The sequence below is a fragment of the Aulonocara sp. 'chitande type north' Nkhata Bay genome, linkage group LG5 (genome assembly GCF_057382095.1).
Source record: "Aulonocara sp. 'chitande type north' Nkhata Bay isolate Kocher_YH1m ecotype deep benthic linkage group LG5, A_spYH_male_GT1.1, whole genome shotgun sequence".
Lineage (NCBI taxonomy): Eukaryota > Metazoa > Chordata > Actinopteri > Cichliformes > Cichlidae > Aulonocara > Aulonocara sp. 'chitande type north' Nkhata Bay.
The window spans coordinates 20,303,216-20,327,700 of record NC_141348.1 but is presented as its reverse complement, the minus strand read 5'-3'; the positions used below and the strand labels follow the sequence as shown (position 1 = coordinate 20,327,700).

Genomic DNA, 24,485 nt, shown 5'->3' with positions numbered 1-24,485 from the left:
GACATCATCTGGGTCCAAACTCTTCTTCAGTTTCCAAACTCAAGCAAACACTGTGGCATCACTAAGAATTTAGATTAACCCAATCTTTTAATTTCCAACACAGTGATGAGTGTTGCTGCTCTCCCAGGTATACTAAAGTTTAACATCCAAGCATCCATGAAGAAAGAGGATTTAGGAAGTTTAATGGGCTTAGAAGTTAGCAGCAAGTTAGCTCGCTAGTTTCAAATATAAAGATGGAATGATATAAAATGGTATATATACCATATATCATAGTTACAGTGATATGCATAAACAGCAGCAATGATTGCAGGGTATTGAAGTTAGGCTAGCTGGTAAATAATTTATAATAATCGTATTCTACCTGGTTGCTAGCTACCGAGCTACTGTTAGGATAATATAATCACAGTAGAACAGCAAAGATGGAGGATGACTATTAATGTTTTTCCCCTCAGTAAAAGTCAGTGTGAGGGTTCCTGATGAGCAGAGACAAATGCTGAAAACGGACCGTCCACAACACGAGGTTAGTCACTAACATGCTGCTGCGTGGTTTGAATTACTCACTCTGAAAAATACCTGATCCTAAGCTTCATGTCCTCACTGAAATGGTTAGCATCAGAGTGATTATTTTCTGAATCTTTTAAATATTTGGTGCCTGGTAAACTGTGAACACATGGGCTGTAGTTCCATCATAAGCTTTTAAAAACTGAGCTTAAAAATGTGCAGCACATGATTATTGCTAATAAAAAGTCAGACAGGCCAACAGTGATCACTGATTACTTTTATGGGCTTGTTTATTATATTAAATAAAATAAGATAGAATTACAACACAAACAAGAGCCTCAGTGAACGCAGTAGGAGGTTGGACCCGGAAGCAACGTTGATCACAAGTGAACAGCTAATATCTTACTTTCCTCTGTTCTTGCTTGATTTATAGCTGCAATAAATCTGAATTTGTGGTCTATGTTTTCATGAAGGTTCGTAGAATTTAATAAGTTTACCAAACAGTGTACATGAGGGGAATTATGCAGAAGCAATTTCTCCTCCACACACAAAGCATCTTCTAACGTCCCCATTCCCAGCCGCTCCAGGTTTTTCCTCCTTTCTACGTTTCAATACTGTATTTTCCATTTTCCATTTGTTCTCTGCTCACGCTGATCGAAAACCTGTTCAACTTAGCTCCACACCAAATGTTCTGAAGGCTGCCCTTCAGATGTACTGTACAATCTGAAGTGGAATGTAGAGGCATCAAAGAAGATTTTAAAAGAGAAAAATGGAAGCACGGCAAGTGGAAGCGACCAGACGAGGAGGCTGCCATTCGGATTTAGGAAACTGCTCTGCTCAGATGAAAATGTTTCGTCCTCATCACAATGACAGAAAGATCAATCAGAATCAAAGAAGCAAAAAAGACATATATATCGAGGCCTGTCAGAAAGCAAATTAAGTTCCTGGCTGTTACACATGCACAGAGTAAACATCTGTACTCTTAGTAAGGAAACTTCTCCACTGGCTGTTTTGGTCAATCACACAGATGGCAAAATAGTCGGGCAGGCAGTTAAATTTAAGCAATTAAAGCAAAATGAAAATCCTCACGGGGATCTATCAGCTTTTAATGTGGTGGAAGTTTCTCTTAAAGCAAGAGCAAATATAGAGATGCTGGGGGCAAAACCAAGCTTCTGTGCTCCCACTTTGTGAAGAAAGAGTTGCCTTATTGCCAGTGGGATTCAGTGATATAGTACATGTACTGGAAGAGATTAGGTGGTCAGTGTTACCATGAGGATACTGTGTACATCCAGAACTGTGTGCAAGAAAAGTCAGCACAATACCAAGCGAAAATACAGCCGCTAGATTTGGAGGGGGAGCGGCCACGTTGTCAGAAATCCTGCAGGATTTAGGATCCCCGAAACATTTGAAATTTGCATGAAGCCATAACCACCCCTGCAAATTGGTTGCTTCGGGTGTGTTGATAGCGTCAGCAAGTGGGTGTTAATCAAAATTACGTGACCTAATATTTTTAAATTTACCATGTTTAGATAGCAGCAAGAACTTTTAATAACCAGCACACAGAGTTGGTGAAATGTTTCAGTATACTCAGATTGATTACTTTGCTCCATGGCTCATAAACTTGATTAAATAGGAGAACAGTCTTGTCTTTAATTGCTAGCTCTGTTTCATAAGCTCTCATGGTATTTTGTCCATATGCTTCAGATTTATCAAAGTCAATCTTTGTGGAAATCAGAGAGATAGATAATAGAACATATTTTAATCGGGGTTGCATTTGTTTTGTTTTCGTTTTATTTTTAATATATTAGCCTTTGTGTAATCAATAATAATTCAATCAGGGTAATACAACATGGAACCTTTCTGGCAATACCTATTTTGTTTATCTAAAAGTTGCATATGAAGACGCGGAGCTTCTGAGAAAGCGTTAATAATGGGTAAAAGAAATGAATCACCACATTAAAGAACACATCTTCAACCATTCCATGTTTTTCTTTAATTTTCTTTTTCACATTTAAAGCTTAATGATTTCATCCCCGAAAGCCAGTGTAACCCATAAGGTCTAGTGATATAGACTAATTGCATCCGTAGACCATACAAAATGTAGAGAGACGATGTTTCAGTGGGTTAACATTAATTTTTTGGCATGAGCCAGCTCTGGTCTACAGCATTGCCAACTGAGGGGTGAAGATATCTTTTTTCGCTGTCTTTGATCTACACTTAAAAGTCTGCTACTGGCATGATCACGGTGGAGTAAGAAACCTTATACTGAGAGATAAAATGTAGGGGAACACACTTTGATTCATTTTGCACATGCTGGGTATGTGCAAACATTACTTGACCCTGGTAAAGCATAATAATAATTATGTTGTGGCAGTAGGTCGAAATAAAGAAAGGTTATAATAAAGTTCCACCCTGAAATTGAGATTATCACACACTAGGTAGGAAACTCAAACATTTTGATTGGATAGCCCATGAGCTTATAGGCTGCAAGAGACATATTAACAAAAAAAGCAGTAATTAAGAGGTCCATAAGGGGTTGTTAATAATGCTGATTTGCAAAAAGAGAACAGAGGTTGAGGGCCACAAAGGTAAATGTGGAGCCACATGCTACATTGCATTACATCCCAGTATAACGTTTTGCTGTTATTCATCATCTCAAGAGACTCTATACACACGGCCCCTTTGCAGGACCCCAGACTGTATCTTTAATGTACTTGTATTTCTTCTAATATCAATATAAGAACTACAGAAACTACAGTGAAACATTGTAAAGCTTTTCCAAAGTTACTTGATCTTTGCAGTACTTTTATTGTTGTTGCAGCACTTTACGTATGCAAATGAGGCTGATAAAGTTTAATCATTTATGCGAACAGATGTATTAAAACTTCCTGCTGTAGACTGTGTAAGCAAAAAGACTTTAAAGAAATACTGGCCCACCACACGCTCGCTTCTACTGGGACTACATCATAAATAGAAAGTGGTAATAACGCCAGCGCATTAATACTTAATTTATGTTAACCTCTTAAACCTTGCCAGACCCACCAGCGAGGCCATCATTACAAAGTCATGTTCACAAAATCCAGTGAACTGTACTCAGGTCAAGACGTTGTTGTCTTTCCAGGGATAGCAAATGTCTAAATTATAGAAGAAACAGAGAGAGAGAGAGAAATTTTAAACAGTCGTCACACAGACGTGGTGAAGAAGGTACGTGATATATAGTAGAGTTTACAAGTTGTTTGATTTTTAGGTTTAGTTACAGGAATAGGCATTTTATTATTAAAAATTCTGTTGTCTATGGCTGAAGACAAGGTTAAAAGAGCTGTAAGAGTGAAAAACTTTAAATAGTATAGTCTATATAGTGTAGTACTATATACATTTGCCTCACAATCAAAAAGATCCCTGGTTTGATACCAGGAGGAGACACAACTGTCTCAGGGGGTTGCGTTGGGAAGGGCATCTGGCGTAAAAAATAGAATGTGAGGTGACCTATTTTGACTAACTTTGAGTATAGTTCTTGACTGATCTAAAAGTGTCTGTAAAGCTCTCTAGGATAGCTCAGCATTAGTAGATTTTTTTTTCGCACTTTCTATTACAGATGAGTAATAATGTAATAGTGGAGTAAACAGACTAGAAAGTTATTACCACTTCATTACAAAAGTAATAGAAAAGTCATAAAAGTGTTGAGAAACTACCACATGTTTCCTGGACCTTGTTTTTATAGGTTATTAATGTGGCCTTAAATAGAAACAGGCACTTTGGTGCCCTGATTGTTGGTTATTACACAGAAATTATCAGGTAATATAACTTCTGTTTATCAGGTGTTTTCAGGTAATAAGCCACAACATTAAACATACATATTGTTACCTTCAAACAAAGACTAATACTGGGGACAAAAGAATAATTTCAGCATTATGGTAATTTTATCATCATATTTTCAATTAACATAAAACAAAATTAACTTATTTATTATAAGGTTACTACCACAGATTATTATATATACTGTATATATTAAAAAACAGATTTTGCCATTTTATTGCTAGCAGGTTATTATATTGTTACTATACCTTTACTATATTATTACCAATTTGTTTTGCCTTATGCACATACATTTGGTTCCACATTATTATGCCCAGTTTCTGCCCTGTTACTTACAAGTTACCCGGTTACATCAAGGTCAATGTGATATTGCTCTGGCACAATGTTGATTTGAGAGAATTACATGGATACCAGTTTGGTGGCTAGCACAAACTTGCTAAATCCATATTATTACATTTTTGTTTCCACGTAATCACCCCACTATTACCACATTATTACCTAGCTGCGATAGAAAGTGCGGCTGATATTTTTACACTGGGTCATTTACTATATGTGACCCTCTTCACATACAAACTCCAGCCTGTTACCTAAAATGTAACAAAACATTTTGCACAATGCTTCTAATATGAGTACCGACTGCAGTTGGTGAACAAATGTGTGAAAGAGACAGTATACAAATGTGTTGTATGTGTGTGTTTATGCATGTGCATCCCACAGGCTGCAGGGGACAAGGTCAGGCAGGACGGCATTTTAATTAACCATCACTCAGTATCACACTATCATCAGCCAAGCAGTTTTTATAGCTAAGAGCTGGTATACACCAGGCGTGAAATAACCCTATATTGATTAATTTCAGTGCCTTTGTGACTGTTTCTATCTGTTTGATTGTGTCTTTTTCTCTCATCTAGACACACTCTGTACACGCAGAAATGTCTGTTTCATCATCTTATCACTGCTTGTTTGATCTTTCATTTTCATTGTGCCATTTTTTCTTTCCCTTTCGCGCTCTCTACGTTATTTCTTTTCTCTTTGGACAGCTTCTTGTATTCACATGTTCCTGTTTTAATCTGTATGCTGGAACCCCAGTGAACCATTTAAAATCTGTATACCAGAATTGGCTGAGGAGGCATTCAACATTCACCACATCATGTTCTCGGGTCCTTTCATTAGAGAGCAGGTCAGCGCGCAGTGTGTAACACCCAGCAGCCGAGTCTGTGTGCGTGATAGGTTGGGGTTTTTTTATACATTTTACAGATTGGTAGATGTGCAAACATCCAGACTGATACACGAACGCTACGGTTGCACCAATGACTTGATTAGCTGATCATCAGAAAATAATCTGCAGCGTTTTATTGCTAACTAATGAAGGTTCAAGCAGTGAAACTGCACAGGTGCCATACTGAGTTCTAACTTTTCTTTTGTGTCTTCATCCTTATTTTCTTTCTCATCTCATATTCTTTTTTCCCTTGGATGCCCCTAGGTCTATAAGGGAGAGCGACGAAGTGTGGTACTAGGGATCCCTGATTCTTTCCACTGAGTTATATGCTTACACGCGTTGAGAATTCTAGCATCACCAGTAGGCATTTAGAGACATCCAACCATGCATTTTCTTCCGCTTATCCAGTTCAGGGTCATGGCAGTGACTGGAGTCTACCCCAGCTGTCACACAGTGAGGGGTAGGGTACACCCTGGATAGGTCACCATTCTGTCACAAGGCCATCCCATAGAGACAGAGTACTGTTCACATTCCCATCTATGGCCGAGTTAGAACCTCCAGGATAGCGGGCTCATGGATTCAGACCCAGGACCATCTTCCTGTGAAACAACAGAACTAACCACTGTGCCGTCCATATTTTTAACCATATGTTCAATTTTTCAAAATTAGGTATTTTCTGCTGTGAAATTTTACTCTTCCTCCATTTTCAAAGCCAGTGGATTATACAGTGGAGGCTGACAAAGAATCTATAACAAACAAACACGGTACCTTTGCCTGAGGCCACATTTTGAGAATATAGATTTCTCTTTGAGACATATAAAGTATTCGTGTAATAATTCATACAACCATCATTTTTGTAGAAATTGTAAGAAAAGTTGTTTAGATTAAAAAATAATCATATATTGCACCTCATGGGGAACAAAGACAGACAGTAGGCAGTAAATCAACACACTACTGGGATGAGGTTTTGAAATTATTTCAAGGTGACCAGTACCAACTTCTTAAAACTATTATGGGGTAGTTTCTTAAAGTGGACAAAAGGATGTTTCTATGAGCCTTGGTTTCTTTTGTCCCTTCCAGCTTCCATGTTTCTCTATCCACTTTATGTGTGATGTCTGTTTAACCAGGCTTTGCTAGCAGATGTTTGCTTGCTAATAAGTGTTTGGCAGGGGGGATTATTATGGTTTACTCACTCGACAGTTGCTCAGCTCCTCTGCAGTCAGGATAATAGTTCCACATTTCTTTCCTGGAATCCCTCTGTGAAAGGAAATCAAGAAAACAATAAAAGCTTAACAGAAATCAAAGAAAAAAACATCCTTTTTTTTCTTTCCCACTTATTGGCTTTTAATTGATCAGTGAGGCTGCTGTGGAAATCAAGGCTAATTTGTGTATTTTCTATCTCTGAACAAGTTCTCTTGACTATCCAACTATTCAAGTCTAACTCATGTTTTCTTATTTTTTATTTGACTCTGATGATTTTCAGCACAGACATATGTTCCATCTTAGCCAATCCTGTTTAGAAGGATTTAAAAATATGTGCTGGCAGTTTTAGATGTCTTAATGTTTGATGCAGCTAATCAGTCTTTAGGGGATACGATAGATGCCACATAGATTTGTTCAACTTTTAGGCTGGTGAACACGTAGCAATTAGGGAGCAGAGATGAGTTCTGGTTTGACTTGGATTGATTTTAGTTTGTTTGCTCTGACTTTCTAATCAGCACATGACAGTTCATATTACAGATGATCTCATATAGAGACAGTCACTGATGCCTTAATTTCCTTTCATCTTGGCTTCATTATTAGAGTTAATACTAAGTTGTAGTGACAAGTAAATCCATCATGACGTCACCTGTTCAGAAAACTGGATTAAAGCTTTAACCCTGTAACCCTGAGTTTTTGAGATCTTTAGATCTTTAGTGTGATTTTTAAAACTCATGCAAATTGATATTTTTTTAGAAGGTATGTTAGAAAAATTCAATTTGCTGCTAATTATTCATTGATTCGGGTTTTACAGGGTTAAATAGAGAGTGAAGAAATGCTATAAAAGCAGATAGACAAGCAAAGAAATCATCGAAATGCTCATTGGGTAAACATGCTTTCGAACAATTTTCTTTATGTTGCTGTTGATGTCACATAATTAATTGTATTATCGCTTGATTCCTTGCTCAAAGCTAAACTATTCAGAGATATTCTCTGCTTGGCAGTATTATAATGTTATGCAGATTGAGTTTATGTGCTAATTGACATGCTTCGGATCAATTTTCATCAAATCTCAATAGTTGGGTTGCGGTCACGTGGTTCTGATGACGTGCGGAGGCAGCGCAATTTTTGAGTGGAGGGCGGAAGTAAACATGGAGGACACTGTGGAGAGTCAGGAGAGCAGCTATTGTGCAACTTTAGACCCCGTTTCTCGGGAGAGATATAAACAGATAGTTAAAAAATATATCGGACGTGATCCGTATTCTTTGAAAATGTCCGAATACACCACAGAAGTAAAGGATTTGCCTACTATCGAGGCTGTGGATATCACCAACTACTTGGTCCTCCAGACTTCTTACTACACTAGGCAGCAAATGAAAGCTTTCAAGAGTCTGGAGGCGTACAATTTTTTTGTCAGCGGGTGGGTCCACAACCTTGGAACAAAACGTCTCCGTGATGGATACGGTTTGGTGTTTGCAAGGGTGAGTGTTTGTTCTTATATTGCTTTATCTTAAACACGCTAACAGTTAGCGGTAGCGGCTTTAACGTCAACAAACATGCCACATCCTTAGGACTTCGTTAGAGTGACAGTTGTTTGTTTCAAGGTAAACCATTCTCAGCGGTCTAACGAGACACCTCTGAAGACTTGGGTAATTGCAAAGGAGGATGGAGAAGTGATTGCAGCTCATTGCAATTGTATGGCAGGGTTAGTAGCCTGTTCTCCACTGTCACTAGGCTCAAATCCGGGCTCTCAGCCGTCTGTTGCATATCCAAAATCGCCTCTGCACATCGATGCTGTTCTGCCTTAAGCTTCATTCTTTTCTCTCGTTTGAGAACTGATTCCGATCTGGGTTTTCGTTCGTAGCCGAGATTGACCGTCGGAGCCCAGTCCTCCGACTCTTCGTCATCCAAAGCACTTGGGCAGCCTATAGTCCCAATCAAGTCAATATTAGACTACTAACTTAAAAGCACTAAGTAAACGAGAATTTAACGACAACCTATTGCTAATAAGTTCGTTTGCAAACATAACATTACCTCTGACGAAGTGGTCGCTGCAGACACGGGCATTGGCAGACTCTGCTCCTCCCGACTGTAAACGTAAATTTAAAATCCATTTTTTCCTACGTTTTTCGGTTAGAATTTTCCATTTTTCTCCTCTTCGTTGGGCTATTTTTTGTACCCTAAAATACCGTTTATCAGTTTCTCTGGTCGACCTACTGGAGCATCCGTAAACACAACAGGACATAGGCATTTTGCGTACTGTCTGTCTGTGATTTTGCGCTTATCTTTTTCACTTCCGACCGCCAGTCAAATTTCGCGCTTTACGTCGACGTCACGTCTACGTCAAATGAAACCTAGCTAATATTTCAAAGAGAAAAAAAGAGATTCACAAGATTTTGAACATCAGGAAGGCCATCAAAGACTCTGCCCCCTTGTTTCGCTTATTACACTCAACTCAGACAGAGCGTGGGGAGGCAATGGTCTGTTTCTTTGAAGCCTACACATTTCAGTCTTTTCTCTTACTTTACGAGATACAATTCTGTTTGATAGGAAATATATATATATTTGCCTTAATATCTTGAGAATGTATGTGGGAATGAACATTCTCTTACAGATGAACATTTCCTAGGTTTACAGCCATATAGCTATTGACTGTCTATACGAGAAACAATGGAAATCACGATTACTGTACACCAGCAGGCAATAGCTGGTGAACTAACCCCAGCACTGTTTACTCCCTCCCACAATTTTATTCTTTAGGTTTTATTCAGCTCCTGTAGAAGAGTTGATATACTGCCATGGATTTACTTCAGCCTTGTTAGAAAATCCAGAAAATTGAAAATCGTGACAACTCCAATTAATCAAATAATTTTTTTTTACAAAAATCTGGTAATCATATTGGACTCAGGGGCGCTTGTGTGTGGAAGAATTCATCATTGCTGGTGTTACTCTGACCTCTTAATCCTGACTGCAGCTCAGACCTCTGCACCAGTTTTCAAGCAAGAGAAACCCCATTAATCACCTCGCTTCACTGGCTCCCTGTTAGCTACAGATTGAGATACAAACTTCTTTTTGTGTAGAAATCATTAAATGGTCTTGCCCCAGCTAACTTTTCTGAACATGCTGTCAGAGACCTGAAATTCTCTGCTCCTGCAGTGTATTTGGGTCCTGGAACAATTAATCAGTGCAAACAAGGGTTAATTGTTCCAGATTTGTCTGTGTGTAGATGTTCTCGAGTATGTGGCAGTAAGGTGTGATTGTATTATAATATCACTATTTTGGAACAGTTTTCTGTCTCAGCTGTTGCACCATTGTGACCCTAAAGTTTACTGTTATTAAGTTGGAACATGTTAACTGTGTAATTCACGAGTTGTTTATTTTATTATCCATGTGGGGCAGTATTGTGTTTTATTTTACAGTAACAAGTAGTGTAAGGGATTAAAATTTGAATGCACTAATGACATTATAGTCAATTACCCCATAACAGTAACACAATTAATGAGTAATGTAATACAGTTCCTTGGTGAAGAGAATTTGTAAAGTAATTTAATTACTTTACAAATAATTTATACAGTTGTGATCAGAAGGTGGCAAACACTCTTCATGGGCTTTAATGTCATGGTAATTTTGGACTTTTAATGATTGAACTGTTCTTTTTCCAAGGTAGAATTATTGTACAGTCGACATCTCCAATTGCTTTATAAAAAGAAATTGGGTTTCTTTCTACACAGTCTCAGACATATAGAGATACTCCCTCCAATCTTTTAGTAAGTGGTGTTGAAGGTTCTACAGTGTCTTTTAACTTGACAACGCCAAGGCTTTTACTTGACGACAACTTGACGAAAGCTGGTAGTTTCTCTTTGCCAGCCTAGTAAGGATTTGTTTGTCTGGAACTGCTGAAACACCAGCGTCACTATACATAGTGAAGTGAATTTTACATCGCTGTGAACTAAGAGGGTGTTGACCAAGAAACAAACTCCTACTCTTAAATCAGCACCTTCAAGCCTAAAATTTACTGGTGCCCACATAGAAAAACCAAGTGTTTTTGTTACCAACTTTCAAGCATGGTGGTGGTAGGGTTTTTGCTACCAGTAGTAATACTGCATAGCTGAAAGTGTACGGAATAATAAAGATGGAAGATTATCTCTAAATTCTTCGACTTCACCTCAAATCAACAGCTAAATGGCTGAAACTTGGACACAGGTGGATGTTCCAACAACACAGTGATTTCAAACACACATCAAACTGGTTTTAGAATTGTCAGGAAACGGCTGTGTGCAGGCAGGAGAGGACCCAGATGCAGACTCATAGGCGGAGACCACTCAAAACTCAAAACATTGCTTTATTGCATACATGGAAGATATACAAGAATAAACTACACTGGGAAATGCTAAACTAAAACACAGGAAGACACACAGGTAGCCATGAGGGAGAACGCGACACGAAACTGAGGGAGACGCGGACATAAATACACAGAAGGATAACGAGGGACGTGAGCACACACGAGGAGCACAACTGACGCCTATAACTATAACGAGACAGGGGAAGACCAAGCCCAACATGACGAACACTGACGGGGACAGCACTTCCGGTATGATGGCGCCTGTGTTTGGCTTCGCCGCTGCCGGGTGCAGTTTGTCACGTTCTATCGTCGTGGTTTTTTCTTTATTCTGCTGTTTTTTATTTGTATCAATGATGTTCTGGCTGCCTTGGTTTATGATCGTTTGACGCTATTATCAATCCGATCTTCAATGATGGCCCAAGATGTTTCATCTTCCTCCTCCTTTGGCACTTTCCATTCTCCGCACTTTTCCCCGCACTCCTTTGGCACTTTCCATCTACCGCCAGTGGCTGGATCCTCGGCCAGCGTTCTCAGCGTTCCCCGTAGATCACGGAGAAGAAGAGGAAGGAGATCAGGTATCCAGGTGAAGCTTAGGCTTTTCTGGCGGCGGGGGCTGATTGGAAAGCGATGTCGTGCGTGCTCTGTTACTTACGCTCAAAACAGCTCCATAGAGAGGAATTTGTTTTCCACGGCCCTGCTTGGATATGCAGGGCCTGGCTCTCCGAGACCGTGCTACCTCAGAAGGGTTCATCCAGACTCTCCTGCTGACTGGCTTTTCATCCCCTCGGTGAGTGGAATATACGAACGTGAAGGCTCTAATCTCGAGTATTTACGTCCTTTAACTCGAGCTTCTCCCAATAATGATGCTCTCACCCCGCTGACTATGGCGCTCTTTAATGCCCGATCTTTGACTAATAAATCGTTTGTGCTTAACGATTTTATTGCTTCTAAAAATCTGGACTTCCTGCTTCTGACCGAGACCTGGCAGCGGGGCTTGGACTATTCGTCTCTTATTGAAATGTGCCCAAATGGCTTTTCTGTCATCAGCCAGCCTCGGGGTTCTGGTCGTGGAGGAGGTCTCGCGGTGGCATTTCAGAGCCGTTTCAACTGCCGTTCAGTGAAAGTTGGACACTTTCTTTCTTTTGAATTGCAGCTCATTAAAATCGGCAGTAAGGATCCTTTTTACTGTGCTGTGGTGTATCATCCACCCGGCCCAAACAGCTTGTTTTTAGCGGAGTTTAGCGACTTCCTGTCCTCTACTATGAGGTTGTCCAAATTGCTTTTAGTGGGGGATTTTAATATACATGTTGATGATGAGTCTGACCTCTTTGCCAGGGGTTTTATCAACATTATGGATTCATTTTATCCAGCATGTGTCCGGCCCCACACATAACAAAGGTCACACACTGGACCTTGTCTTTACCTTGGGTTTGAATATTGATTGTATTTGTTCTAAGGACATTTTTATCTCTGACCATTATTATATACTTTTTAACATGTCTTTTCATGAGCCTATGTCTCCTGTTCACCGGACAGTTATGTCGCGCATTATAAATTCCTCCACAGCGCAGAAGTTCTCAGATGCTTTTAATTTAACACTATCCCCACAAAACGGTGTTGATTTCTCAACGGATCTATTTAATCATCATTGTCTTTCGATCTTAGATGAAATCCGGTTAAAATGAGACCTGTGCCTGTTTCCAAGTCCCTACCTTGGCTAAATGACAACATCCGCTCTATAAAACATAATTGTCGTAAAGCTGAGCGGTTATGGAGGAAAACTCATTTAAATGTTCATCTCCTTTATTTAAAGGATCTTTTAGCCTCTTTTAACAATGCTATTAGAGATGCAAGGGCTGCTTACTTTTCTCAGTTGGTTGCAAAGAGCAGAGGTAATCCTAAGGTCTTATTTGATACTATTACTGATATCATTACTCCTGCTCCACCTGCTGCCATTATTTCTTCTGCTGAAGAAAAAATTAGCAATATAAGGAAAAATTGTCCCCATCAGCATCTGCACTGTCAGTTCCCACGCCAGTTCGGCCTGTTTGTCACGACCTGCGGGGTCGGCAAGGCACTGATCAGCAATCTCTCTCCCCCTCCCCTGTTTTGCCAGAGCGGAACTCATGGCGGGTTCACGCCCTCGGCCCACGCCCTCCCGGATCATGCACACCTGGGCCTCATCAGACCAGCTGGTATATCAGAAGGAGGAGATCAGCTGTTCAACGCTGGATTGTTGTGAAGACTCCTGTCAGTACACGGCGAGCCCTAGTTTCCCCACACTTCCGCCTCAGAAAGTAACATTTGTCTCTCTGTTTTAGATTCCCGGGACCCGTCCCCGTGTTTCCCCGTGTGGAGCGTGTAAGAGGTGGCTGGTCACTAGCGGAGAGAGGTTGGCGTGAGCGTGTGTGTGATCCCCTTGTTTTCCCTGGAGCCCTGGAACCCGTCCTCGCACATCTTGTATATAGCACTGTCCTCGCACTGCCTGTAAATACACTTGGTGAGGATTTTTGTGAATAAACTGTCTCTGTTACAACACACTCCGGAGTCCTGCGAGTGGATCCTCAGAGCAACCCGTGACACTGTTGTTTTAGAAAGATTTTTACCTGTTTCACTATCTGAGCTGGGAAAAATAGTTAGTGCAACAAAAGTATCCTCTTGTTCACTCGACATTTTACCCGCATTGTTATTCAAAAATGTCTTTTACTCTATTGGTCCCTGTATGCTCACTATAATTAACACCTCTTTGGGATCTGGCAAAGTCCCTGCTTATTTTAAAACTGCTGTTATATACCCCCTGTTAAAAAAGCCTATGCTGGACCCATCTCTCACTAGCAACTACAGACCGATCTCAAAAATACCGTTAATTGCTAAGATTTTAGAGAAGATTGTGGCTAAGCAGCTTACAGCAGTTTTAGACAAATATAATATCTTTGACAAATTTCAGTCTGGCTTTCGTAAAGCTCATTCTACTGAAACAGCCCTTCTTAGAGTTTCCAATGACATTCTGATGCAAAACAATGCAGGTAAGTGTTCTGTTCTCTTAATGTTGGATCTCACGTCGGCCTTTGACACCGTTGACCATTATATTTTGCTTGATAGGCTGAAATACTGGGTCGGTGTATCTGGGTCTGCCTTAGAGTGGTTCTCCTCGTATCTTTGTGAACGATACTCTTCTGTGGCAGTTTCTAAGTACAGGTCATCTTCTACGTCCCTGTCCTTTGGTGTGCCACAAGGCTCTGTGCTGGGGCCATTATTGTTTTTAATTTATTTACTTCCTCTCCAGCATATTTTGAGCCCTTTTGAGGATATTTGTTACCACTGCTACGCAGACGACATCCAACTATATATATCTTTTAAACCTGAAGATGCTTCTAAGCTGCGGATTTTAAATGTGTGTTTGGAAACCATCAAAGGTTCGATGGCCGACAATTTCCTCCAACTAAATGAAAATAAAACTGAAGTCCTTTTATGTGCTCCAGACAGACATGTGCTCCAGACAGACATGTACCCAGCATAATGAATGCTCTTGGTCCCCTTTCAACATTTGTGAAACCATCTATCAGGAACCTAGGGATAACCTTCGATCCTGCTCTTACATTGGATATTCACGTCAAATCTCTGGTTCGGTCTTGCTTCTATCATTTAAGAAATATTTCTAAATTGAGCCCCATAATATCTCATACTGAACTGGAGATTGTTATTCATGCTTTTATTTCATCATGACTGGACTATTGCAATTCACTGTTCACATGTCTAAACAAAAGTTCCCTGGAGCGTCTGCAGACTGTCCAAAATGCTGCAGCAAGGCTTCTGACGAAAACATCGAAATACTCACATATAACACCGTTGCTTATACAGTTACACTGGCTCCCTGTCGAATTCAGAGTCCACTTTAAGATTCTGGTTCTGACATTTAAGGCTCTTCAAGAACAAGCACCATCATACATCATTGAACTTTTACAGCCCTATGCCCCTAGTAGGTCTCTGAGGTCTTGTGGTCAGGGATTACTTGTTATTCAGTATACGAGACTGAAAACTAGGGGTGATCGAGCTTTTGCTACTGTGGCTGCCAGACTGTGGAATTCTCTTCCTCAGAACTTAAGATCTGCTGATTCACTGATTACTTTTAAAAAACAGCTAAAAACACATCTTTTTAAAATTGCATTTTGTTAACTTTTGACTGTACTTTGTCTTTTTAATCTGTTCATATACCTTGTAAAGCACTTTTTGATCTTTTATCTAGAAATGTGCTATATAAATAAAATTTTACTTACTTACTTACTTACTATCAAAGTAAAACAGGAAGTACAAAGACGTAGACTGGAGGGGAAGAGAAAACACGGAGGAGCACAAGGGAGAGAGGAAGACATGACGGCTGGGAAAACAAGACAGAAAACATAACTAAAGAAAGACTACTAAAGAAGCAAGACATAACCAAAAATACAGAAATATCTCAAGGAAACACAAAACGCTGGGTAAGAAGGACCCAGAACCATGACAGGAATAGGTAAAGCAGGATAACATTAAGCTTCTGGAACAGTCTTCCCAAAGCCCTGACCTCAAGCCTATTATGCCGAAAAGCTGAGTGGGACCAGGAAAGCAACCAATTTAACTGAACTCCGCAAACTCTGCCAAGAAGACCTTTCACTTGCATCCCAGTCATGGAAGCGTTGGAGGTAGTGCGTAAGAGATTACAGGATGACCCCAACCTCAGCAACAGGACCACTCTCAGCATCGACCAAGTGTGTTTGCTTTTGGAGCTGTGTCTTCATTCCACCTACTTCACATACAAGGGTCAGTTCTACAGGCAGAAACATGGGTGTGCCATGGGCTCCCCAGTTTCACCCATCGTGGTCAATTTGTACATGGAAGAAGTGGAAAAGATGGCTTTGCTATCCTACCCTGGAACATCACCAAGCCATTGGTTCAGATATGTGGATGACACCTGGGTGAAAATCAAATCTCAGGACGTACCACAATTCACGGATCACATTAACTCGGTGAACCGACACATCAAATTCACCAGGGAGGATATGAAAAGTGGCAGGTTAGCCTTCTTAGACTGTGAGATTTCCATCAGTAATGGGGGACATCTAAAAGCTGACGTGTACTGTAAACCTACACATACGGATCAGTATCTAAGGTTTGACTCTCATCATCCACTGGAGCACAAACTGGGTGTCATCAGGATGCTACAACACAGAGCGAACACCATCCCCACTGACACAGCAGCCAGGGAGGCAGAAGAACAGCACATCAAGAAGGCCCTGAGTAAATGTGGTTATCCCAGCTGGACTTTTGTCAAAGCTGGAAAGGCACCTAAAGAAAGCTCCAGCCGATCCAGGAGAGAAGGACGACTGCTGCCCAAGGGAAAACCTGTAGTGATCCCTTATGTATCAGCAGTATCGGAACAGTTGAGACGCATTTTTTCAAAACACCAGGTCTCTGTGGCTTTTAAACCCCAAAACACGCTGCGCCAAAAATTGGTCCACCCCAAGGATCGGGTCCCCCGACACAAACAGAGTAACATAGTGTACGCTGTGAAGTGCCAGGAGGATTGCCAGGATTTATACATCGGGGAAACCAAACAACCTCTGGCAAAGCGAATGGCACAACACAGAAGAGCTACCTCGTCAGGCCAGGACTCTGCAGTCTATTTACACCTACAGGCCAGTGGACACTCCGTCAATGATGAGGATGTACACATCCTGGACAGGGAGGAACGCTGCTTTGAGTGCGGAGTCAAGGAGGCCATTTACGTGAAAAGGGAAAGACCATCTCTGAATCGAGGAGGGGGCCTAAGGGTACATCTGTCATCATCTTACAATGCTGTGATTGCAGCCATTCCCCAACTCTCTGTGAATGGTACTCATGGCCATTGATCAGTGGCTGTTGATCAATGGTCATGAGAACTTCCATAATTAAGATTAAGGAACTGACCTCCCAGCCCATTGTTCCTTCAGTGGGCTGGTTTCAGTCATTATGCAAATGTACTGTTTATAAGATTTGGGGAAACCTGCAGTCAGCTGAGACTGAAGAAGTCACTTGGATGAGTGACGAAACGTTTCTCCCACAAAACGCTACGTCCAGATGAACAGATTCAACTTTTGGAGATCTGCCAAGAAGAGTGGTCAAATATCCAGCCAGAATAATGCCTGTACAATCATTCCACCGTGTAAAAAGAATAGATTGAATAAGTCATTAAAAGCCCAAAATTACCAGGGCATCCATGTATATGATGAGTGCATGTAAACCTCTGACAGCTATTTCTAAATAACTAAATAGCCAAAAATCCTTACTGTGCTATATTAGTTTGATAGCACCTAAAAGCAGGTTTAAGTTCAGGTGACCTGCTGAATTTTTGCAGGGTCTTTATCTTACACTGTAAAGTCACTGTAATGCAAAACTTTAAAGAAATATAGCATAAACTATGTGTGTTTGGTCTACGAGGGCAAATAGTTAAAAAAAAAAATCTGAAACCATTAACAATCTCTCATACATCTTAAACCACATCGCCTCTTTTTTTTGGTTTGTTTAATAATTTCTGTGATTTCGTTTCTTTTCCAGCTCACCTTTTCTGTCTCCTTTCTGTTTGCTCATTTACAAACAAGGTCTGATGTATTGATTTTCTGATAATGTTGCCACGTTTGGTCTGCCTGATCGTGCTTTGGATACAATAGATCCAGTTTCCAATGCCATGCACTACCACCTTAGAAACCTTAAGTCTAGCCATGATTTGATGTCAAGAAAGCCCCTATTTCCCTGGAATAGCAATGTGACTTGGAACCGTGTTACAGGCAATGTTTTGGCGAAAAGCAAAAGAACAGCCATATTTATGACAGGTTTGCATGAAGATATGATCAGACCCACGTAAAAGACCACAACATGTTTTCATTTTTCCTGTAAACATGTTTCCTGGCTACTAGTTTTATTTTTTAAGGTTTTAATAATGCATACTGTAAAAATGAATTCGTTTCAATTAATTATGTGAGTCTTCATTAATTATTTAAAATGTCAATGCTGCTTTGACGCAAAAAGAAGGATGTGTCCCTGTTCTAAATATTTAAGCAAAACCACAACCTTTCCCTCACATGTTTTTAAAGTTTTAGTCTAAAAACACATTTAGCATTTACTGATAAAAACTAGAAGTACGACAAAGGACTGTATGAGAAATACTATTATTGAAGGAGACCCATGATATTTTAGACAGAGCCTAGAGTTATTCTACTCACAAGTTAAACCCCAATGACGCTTGCACGAAATATTGTATTTTCAGCTACAGTTTACTGAAAATTTCAGAAAATGATTGATGCAATTCACTTATGTTCTCAGGTCTTTGCACAACATACTAATGTCAAAAGACTGGACAGAGTGCTCTCCAGCTGTGTGTGTAAGTGCTGTCAGCACTGTTGTCAGGTGGTTGTGTGTGTACGTGTTTGAGGAGGCTGATGGAGGCTTTTGAAGCACACTGTAAAAGACTGATCGATCCTCAGGTGGGGAAACCATCCTGGTTGCTTTGCTAAGTGATGCAACAAAAATGTGAGAGTTTGGGGGTTTCTTTCACATGCGCACTCACACAATGTCTCTTGGCACCAACTGACTAAAAGGGGGAAAAAACAGCTTTCAAATGACAAATGAAACCATATTTACATCAGTCTCTACTCATTTCTTCCTTCAGCTCATGTAACTAAATCAATTCCCTCTCCCTGAAATCGACCATTAACTTTCGGCCACTGAGAAAGTAAAATCAACAGACAAAACAGTTTACAGTTGCTTGAGTGGAACTGTGCAGTGCTGACAAGCTGCATGGTAGCTGCAGAGCAAAGCCACTTTAGCCACAAAAAGCAATATTCCCTAATTGCTACCAACATACAGTACTGTATAAAAATCTTTAGTCACTCCTCACTTCTTTGGGTTTTGTTTGTTGAACCTCTTAACGCTGATCTATGAATCATTCAAGCATAAAACGACGCCTAATACAAGAGATGAAACAGTATGAAACAGTATATTTCTATGCCTAGTACTATAGCTAAGTGCCAGGCATTGAATACTATTTTTACAGGAACAAGGTGAATCCCAAAAAGCTATTAGTCAAAAACTTGGCATATCTCAGCATGCTATCTGGTGTGTCCTTAAAAAATTGAAGGAAACTGGACAAGTGGAGGATAAAAGAAGAACTGGCGGGCCTAAAAACTATCTACAACAGATGAACAGTATCTAAAAGTCATGTCCTCAAGTGAGAGCAAAAAATTCAGCAAACACCTGACACAGGACCTGAGAGATGCATTTGACCCTTCAGGTGATCCATCTACTGTTCACTGAAGCATCATGAGAAACAGTCTCAGTGGAAGGGTGGCTGTCAAGAAGCCATCCTCAAGAAAGAGAAATGGGAGGAAAATCACTGGCAACAGGTCTGATGGAGTGGTTTTGAGAAGTACAACAGTGAGTGTCTACAGCCATTTGTAAAACAGGGTGGTGGCTCTGTCATGGTTTGAAGCTGCATTTCAACCAGTGAAATTGATGGAATTAGAAACACAGAGAAGTACCATCTGATTTTGATCATCCATGCAATACCATCTAGAAAAAACCTGATTGACAACTGCTTAACTTTTCAGCATGACAATGATCCACGCACACACAGCACAAGGCCAGTTGCAGACACACTGGTGGTCCTTGCGCTGGTCCATGTGTCGATCACCTCTGGCAAACCTGATCTGGGCCACCAAAGGGCCATCATTCTTTGCGGTACGTGGGCCATGTGTAAGTTGTGTGCAGCCACACTGCAGGCCCTGTGCTGACCCAGAACAGTTTCAGCTCTGGCCCAAGATGTCAGCCTAATGTTTACCTTAATCAAGCCATGTAATAACAACATGTGCCGGAACATAATAGTGCAAAAGCACCCTGGTAAAACTCTGTTCAGACAGTGAATGGACTGAGTGTTTTATAGCGCTTTTCTACTCTCCCAGATTACCCAAAGTGCTCTATACAACATGCCGTATTCACCCAATCACACACACTTTCTCTAAACTGAGTACTTCCTAACTACATTCATACACATTCACACTCTTGAGATGCAGACTGGAGGAGCCAGGGATCAAACCACTAACCTTGCAATCAATAGGTGACCTACTCTACCGCCTGAGCTACAGCCACCCACTGGCAAAGACGAGTAAACCGTCACTAGGTGTTAGATAAAGTGTACTCTCACAAACCTGTCAAATCTGCATTTGAAACGTTGGCTACCAGTATAGCAGCAGTTTAGTATAGCAGCATTTGGGTCTTCTAACTAAAATAGGAAAACAGGAACATAAATAGTGCCATCATTGCCAGATCTGGCCCACATCTGGTTGACATACACCCTGCCAGGACACCGGTCAGTCAGAAGTGCCAGCTTGATGCCGGATCCAGGCCAGACCTGTTTTTTATGGGCCTGGGCCACATAAACCAAACCACAATCGAGCCAGATGTGGCATGCCATCACATAGACAGTGCCATCTATGCCAGGCCTGGCCCATATCTGGATGACATACTTCTTATCACGCCAGAAGTCAACCAGCAGTGCCGGCTTGATACCAGATCCGGGCCAAACCTGCTTGCTATGTGGGATGTCCTTCAAGAAGCCTGGACAACAACTCCTGAAGATTACTTAAAGAAATTACAAGAAGTCTTATCTAAGAGAGCTCAGACTATGTTGAAGAAGGCTGTCACACCAAATATTGACTTTTAGTGTCGTTAGAAATCTGCAAACTCTGGTTTTGCCTTATATGCTGTGTCAATAAATTGCTCCACCGATTTCACATTTTCTATAAAGAAAGTATAAAGAAATGAGAGGTGACTCAAGACTTTTGCTTTTACTGTATTATTAATAAGGAAATGTAGGAAATTTCAAAATTGAATATGGTAAAATATCTATCATCTGTCATTTTGATATATTTGATATCATTAGTTTTTTGTATTTAAGGATAATCTATCTAGTATCTAGTATAATCTAGTATCTCTGGCTAAGTCTGTGTATCAGAAGCAGTCTAAAGATTTATTTTCTCTGTGATTGTAAGTGAAATTTTATGATAATCATCACAATGATGAGTCTCTTCCTCAACAAAACAAGTCAATTCGTGTCCAAATGCAGTCTGTCAACAACAATTTATTTTGCTTGTTTCTTTCTATATTGTTCATACAAAAAACCCATCCTTCTCATTTCTTGTGTTGAAAGAGGGAGATGAAAAATCAAATAAGATCTAATTTGCACCTTGCTATTGATTTTCAACAGCTCAGACTTGATATATAATTTGTAACAGTTACAGAGATAGGTCCTCTTGAGGATGCCACACGATAGATACTGCTCCCTCGTATTACTGAAAACCTGAAACAGTAATCAAATCAAATCAAATCAAATCAAATCACTTTTTATTGTCACATCACATGTGCAGGCACACTGGCACAGCACATGCGAGTGAAATTCTTGTGTGCGAGCCCCACAAGCAACAGAGATGTGCAAACACAACAACACAAACGAGCAAAATACAAGAATGGCCAACCTGAAACTAATAAATATATGTACAATATATAATAGTGTATGCATTTCTGGATGTGTATACTAAATATTTTCCTACGTGTGTGTGTGTGTGTGTGTGTATGTGTGTGTGTGTGTGTATACACATTTTTACAAATTAAATAGTAAAAAAATAAAATAAAATAATAATAATAATAATAATAATAAAATATATAAAATATACAGAGTTGAATATGTGCAAAACAAGTGGCATTTATATACAGTGTGGAGTGCATAATGTTGAAGTTCCAGTAGTGAAGCTGAGGTGTCTATGAAGTGTTCAGCAGTCTGATGGCCTGATGGAAGAAGCTGTCTCTCAGTCTGCTGGTTCGGGACCGGATGCTGCAGAACCTCCTTCCTAATCTAATTAAGGTGTCAAGCCGGCAGTAATGTTTTTTTTCTCTTTGAAGTGGATCTGGTAAAATTAGAAAGTTAGTCTTGCAATAACGTAGGACGCCCTAAAAGAAAGAACTTTTTTTTATCTTCTTAACAAAAACAGACAACAGTCGATGCAACAGTGTATGCATGCATTAACGCAAAGCTTCACAGATCCTCCAGGGTACCCAGAGGATTATACCCACAGATGTTTTAAAAAAATTAAAAGGGGAGCTGTAAATCAACAGTGTGTGTAGGTGTGTAATGTGCTTGAATGTGTGCCTGAACTGAAGAATGTGGCATGTAAAGCACAGTGAGTGGTCAGTAATGTTTATTCGTTTGGACTATGACAACCCATACTGACACACAATTGCACACATACACACTATTTTTATTCACAGTGGTCGGAATCTGTAATTACAAAACTCTTCAGGGAGTCAAAGACTCAAGCCAGCTAACAAACCTGCTGTGAATAACACAGCTAAATTAATTTTGCCTGAGGGGTATGTGAGAAGGATGAGAAAAGCAGAAAGGGGAAACTGAAAAGGTGTAACCAATCTTCTCTCTTTTCTTTCTAAATTAGCACATGTCTTAAGAGCCAAATTATATCTTTCTTTCCTTTTCTTGGATTTGAATTCTGCTTTGTAAGTGCCACAAAAAAAATGTGTTCGATGCTTTTAACATATCAATTTGTCTGATCCTTTTAGTGTGAAGCTCAGCAGGAGATCTGACACTGCATAATAACACAGCGAGAACATGTTAACATCTACTTGTTAGCATTAAATGATTACAATGATTTTTTATACACGGAGGAGCTCTCCAGGTTATCGTGACAAGAAAACCTGCGCCTAGACTGACGAAACAATTATGCTGACAAATTATTACATTTTAACATCCTTAAAATGAATATTTTAATATATTAACATTATACCCATCACCCACTTTGTTAGGTAGACTCGATCAACTGCTTATTGATGCGAATATGTCAGCAAGATCGCACAGAGCAACTCTATGCATTTAGGCGTGCAGACACGGTCAACATGAGAAGAAAGGTGATTTACAGTAATGCGCTGGTGCCAGATTGGCTGCTCTGAGCATGTCAGAAACTGCTGATCTACTGAGATTTGCCCACACAGCCATCTCTAAGGTTTACAAAGAATGGTCCAAAAAAAGAGAAACTATCCAGAGAGCAGCAGTTCGCTGGTAGCTCTGTGAATACTGAAGAATCCTGCTACTTTGCTGATGTTCAAACTATGCATCTGAATGCTGAAGAAAGGTGATTGAAGTGACTTTGAGTGCCACAGGGAGTTCTGAGTATTTCAGAAACTGCTGATCTACTCAGATTTTCCCACCAAACTATCTCAGAATTAGTCTGAAAAAAAGAAATTATCCAGCGAGCGGCAGTTCTTTGGGAGAAAATGCTGATGTTAGAAGAGAATGGTCAGACTGCTTCAAGCTGATAGAAAGAAGAAAGGCCACAGTAACTCAAATAACCACTTGTTACAGCCAAAGTATGTAGAAGAGCAGTTCTGAATGCACAAACTTTGAAGGAGATGGGGTTAAAATGTTGCAAGGTCTGATGAGCCTCAATTCAACACAGCACATCAGGGATGCGGAGGAGTGAGAGATTCACATCCGGATGTGCAAACCACAAATAAGCAGCAACTGTGTGATGCATCATATTACTATGGACCCAAGTCTACGAGGCATTTTGTTCCATTTGTGCCATGAAGAATGAAGGCAAAGGGATCCCAACCAGATACTAAGAAGCCGTACCTAATATAGTGTCCGGTAAATGAATGTAGTAACAATATCACTGGCTGCCATCAATTTTACAGAGTTACAAACATTTAAGTTCACTGGATTTCACAGTTCAAAATGTTTGTGTAAAAATATTAAAATGACTCGAGCTTACATGTGCTCACTGCTGAGCTATTAATGGGCCACAAATACTAAAGCTATGGGTTGAAACATGAAAACAAATCTGTAGATGCAATCATTATTTGTAACATCTGTGAAGATTCTCAGTCATCCAGGTCATCGTAGTCTAAGGAGCTTGGAAGGAAAAGCATCAGGACTTCTTTCTTTAAGCTATTTTTTTTTCAAGCTCCTGAGACCATTATTTGTAACATTTACACTGTCTCGGTGTAAATGTTACAAATAATACATTAAAAAATAATTCATTATTTTTTTTAATGCATTACTGAACATTTTAACTTAGGGCGATATGACCCAAAATTCATATCTCGATATTTTTTAGCTGGATGGCGATATAAGATATATATCTCGATATATTTTTTTAAAGCCATAAAGTAATAACAAGAAGAGAGTTCTTAGTCAAAGCTGTGTCCCAGATGTCACACAGGCACTTTTATTAAAATAGAGCAGATGTACATAAAATTTACTCAAAAATAAATTATGAGCATTTATTAAATAATAATGCTCCATAAATAAAAGAAAACAATGTTGTTTTTGTGCAT

General features: G+C 39.9%; 1 protein-coding gene across 3 annotated transcripts in view; it reads right to left on the bottom strand.

The window, feature by feature from the left end:
- cpne5b (copine Vb) overlaps positions 1 to 24,485 on the bottom strand; it is a 138,381-nt gene that overhangs the window by 36,913 nt on the left and 76,983 nt on the right. For all 3 annotated transcript variants that reach the window (XM_086291939.1, XM_086291940.1, XM_086291941.1), the window contains one exon: positions 6,727 to 6,790. In XM_086291939.1, the coding sequence (XP_086148065.1) occupies positions 6,727 to 6,790 (64 nt within the window). The remainder of the gene's footprint in view (positions 1 to 6,726; positions 6,791 to 24,485) is intronic.